This window comes from Hipposideros armiger, unplaced genomic scaffold, assembly GCF_001890085.2.
Source record: "Hipposideros armiger isolate ML-2016 unplaced genomic scaffold, ASM189008v1 scaffold_519, whole genome shotgun sequence".
Taxonomy (NCBI): Eukaryota; Metazoa; Chordata; class Mammalia; order Chiroptera; family Hipposideridae; genus Hipposideros; species Hipposideros armiger.
In genome coordinates, this window is record NW_017731869.1 from 441503 (window position 1) to 444210 (window position 2708).

Genomic DNA, 2708 nt, shown 5'->3' on the forward strand with positions numbered 1-2708 from the left:
CCACATGCCTTCTTACACAGAGTTCACAGACAAGGAGGGGAGAGTGCTGAGAAAACACTGTATGCCGAGAGCTGTAACAGGGTCAGGCACTGGGGATCAGGGCCTCCATGCAGGATTGCTCAGGCTGTGCACTGTGCACACGTCTGTGAGAGTGTCCATCCCTGGTGTTATGCAATCACAGCCTCATGGAAGATAGGAAGGGCTTTCTGGAAGAAGTCTTGCCTTAATGGAATTATGCAAGATGAACAGTTATTAGCTCAGGAGGGGTGTGTGTGTGTGTGTGTGTGTGTGTCTGCTGGTGGACTGACACACAGCATGGAGGAAGAGACAACAGGATGACAAGGAGGGAGGAGAAAAGTGAAGGGGAGGTTGGGGTTGGTGGTGAGGAACTGGTGTTCAGGATCATATCCAGGTGTCTAACTTGTTAACTGGTGATACTCCATGGGGTGGGGATAACGGAGGAAGAGCAGGTTTACAGAGAAAGATCGGCTCCCAGTTTTGATGCTGTTGAGCCTGAGGTGCTCTGGGACATCCAAGTTCAGGAGGCAGGCGGGTCCTGAATCTTGAGTTCAGCAGAGAAGGCAGGAGTCAACAACAGGGAGATGGTGGCCATGGATTTAGATGGCATCACCCAGACATTACACTCAAGGGCCAGGCAGGCAAAACTGAAAAGGCCTCACTGCAGAGGTGGGTGATAAGGAAAGAATGGGATGTCTCAGAGGCCCATGGAAATTGCCTTTCAGCAAGGCTGGAGCTTTCTGTGTCAAATGACTGGTGAGACATCAACTAAGATGACAGCTGAGAAGAGTCCAAAGGATTAGGTCAGGAGTGACCTTGGCAGGGCAGTTTTGGGGGTGGATAGGTATAGAATGAAAGCTTGGTGGAGTGACTGGAAGGTGTGGAAGAAAGACAACAGGCACAGACAAACGTTTTCAAGAAGTCTGACTGTAAAGGAGAGAAAAGACATTAACTATCGAGACACACAGGATAAAGTTGCTCCTTAGCACAATTCGATCTGTCCCTGTGATACAGTGAGCTGGACGCTGAGTCACCCTGTCACTCAGACCTAGGTTATCAAAAGCAAAGGCACCAGAGCAGGTCAGCAAATGGAGGTGGGGGTACACGTGTGCACTCCAAAACCAAATGCCAACAATTTCTAACTACAAATAAATTCTTTGGTACTTCTTTTCAATGTTTTTACACTACAGACATCACCTGTTCCTCTTGCCCACATGACTGGTGTTTTTCTAAGGATGTTCAAAGGCAACCCTGTGCTGAACAGTGGGAAACTTGACAGAATTGTCTTTCCAACATTGTTTGAGCACCCAGTGGAGAAAAGTTTGCATGCATAGCACACGCAAAGGGGCTCTTTTCCCTAGCTGCGAGCTTTCCCACCGGGCAGGACTCGCCAGCTTCCCCCCAAGAAGGAAAGGGTGAGGGAGTCGGGGTCTCTGCGCTTCACCTACCGCTGCTTGAGTGGGTTGCTGCTTCTTGTTCCGCTTTGGCCTTAACTTGGTGAAGTGCTCCAGTTTCCTCCCCTCTTCGGAGGGCAACTCAGAGATCAAGCCTGAGCTCCGCTTCTCTGGTCTGACAGAGGGGAAAGGCGGATCCTCAATGTGAATTGGCACCTCTTCCAGGGCTTTATCCAGATCAAACTCCATTTCTAAAACAAAGCAAACCCCAAGACCCACACTTATTGCATAGAGATGGATAAAAAAATTCCTAAAAGTAATTTGGAGTCTATCGCGGAATAGTACACATCCACTTGACTCTCATTCTCAATATTTGCTCATCTAAAGCATCTCTAAAGGAGTGGGAGGCCCTTGTGGAGGGTGTTTCATAGGTACAAGGAAAGGACTGGCGTTAGCAACATACTCACCGAAGGCCCTGGAAACTGGCCGCAGCATCCGGCTGTGGATACTCTTCCTTTTGGATTTAGGAGTCATCTAGCAATAGAATACAGAAGGCACTGAGACAAGTATTCACAGAAAACTTGCCTTTCAAACTTCAGAAACATTTGGGATCTGTTGTTTAAGCTCAGAATTTTTTTCACTTCCTTAGAGGATGGTTGGTATCATCTGATAGCCTGACTGAAAAGACTGAACCCATTTCTAAATGTTTACAATTTTCTCAAATGATACAGCCAATGTTTTTCTTCTTTCCCCAAGCCCTAACCAGCCACATTCTATTTACATGGCTGAAAGGAACAATGAATGACACAGAATTTAACTTGGAGCTGTGCGTTACAGTGTTAAAATGGATATAAAAAACAGGACTGAAAGACTATAAACATCAGTGGTTAAAAATTAAAAACAATTATTCATGGGTCATTAACACAGCAACAGCAATGCCAGCAACACTGAACTTTGTCAATGGTAACAATTAAAGCAGTTTAACTGTTTTGTTTCACATCTCAGCCACCAAGATTTTCATCTTTACATTGTGGGCAAGGATGAGTTAGGAAAAAGTTGCCATGATTTAGAAGTCTGTGTCTGCACTCCTCAGAAAGGCATCTTTGATCCTGCTAGCCCTTTAAAAAATGAGACGGAAACCCAAACCATGGTCAAAACTTAAGAGCATTTTTCTATTATTAGTGTCAACTGTTGTTTATGTAAAACCAAACCTAAGGAAGGCATTTGCTTCTGTCTCCATAAGATCATCACACACATCAAAGCTGGAAGAAACCACTATCCTCACTGACACAAATT

The 2708-nt window shown here is 45.6% G+C and overlaps 1 protein-coding gene across 1 annotated transcript in view; it reads right to left on the minus strand.

Annotated features, from left to right (window-relative positions):
* CARMIL1 (capping protein regulator and myosin 1 linker 1) overlaps positions 1 to 2708 on the minus strand; it is a 337821-nt gene that overhangs the window by 30553 nt on the left and 304560 nt on the right. The window contains exons 28-29 of the mRNA XM_019668166.1: positions 1880 to 1946; positions 1467 to 1663 (exon numbers count right to left, since the gene is read on the minus strand). Of these exons, the coding sequence (XP_019523711.1) occupies positions 1467 to 1663; positions 1880 to 1946 (264 nt within the window). The remainder of the gene's footprint in view (positions 1 to 1466; positions 1664 to 1879; positions 1947 to 2708) is intronic.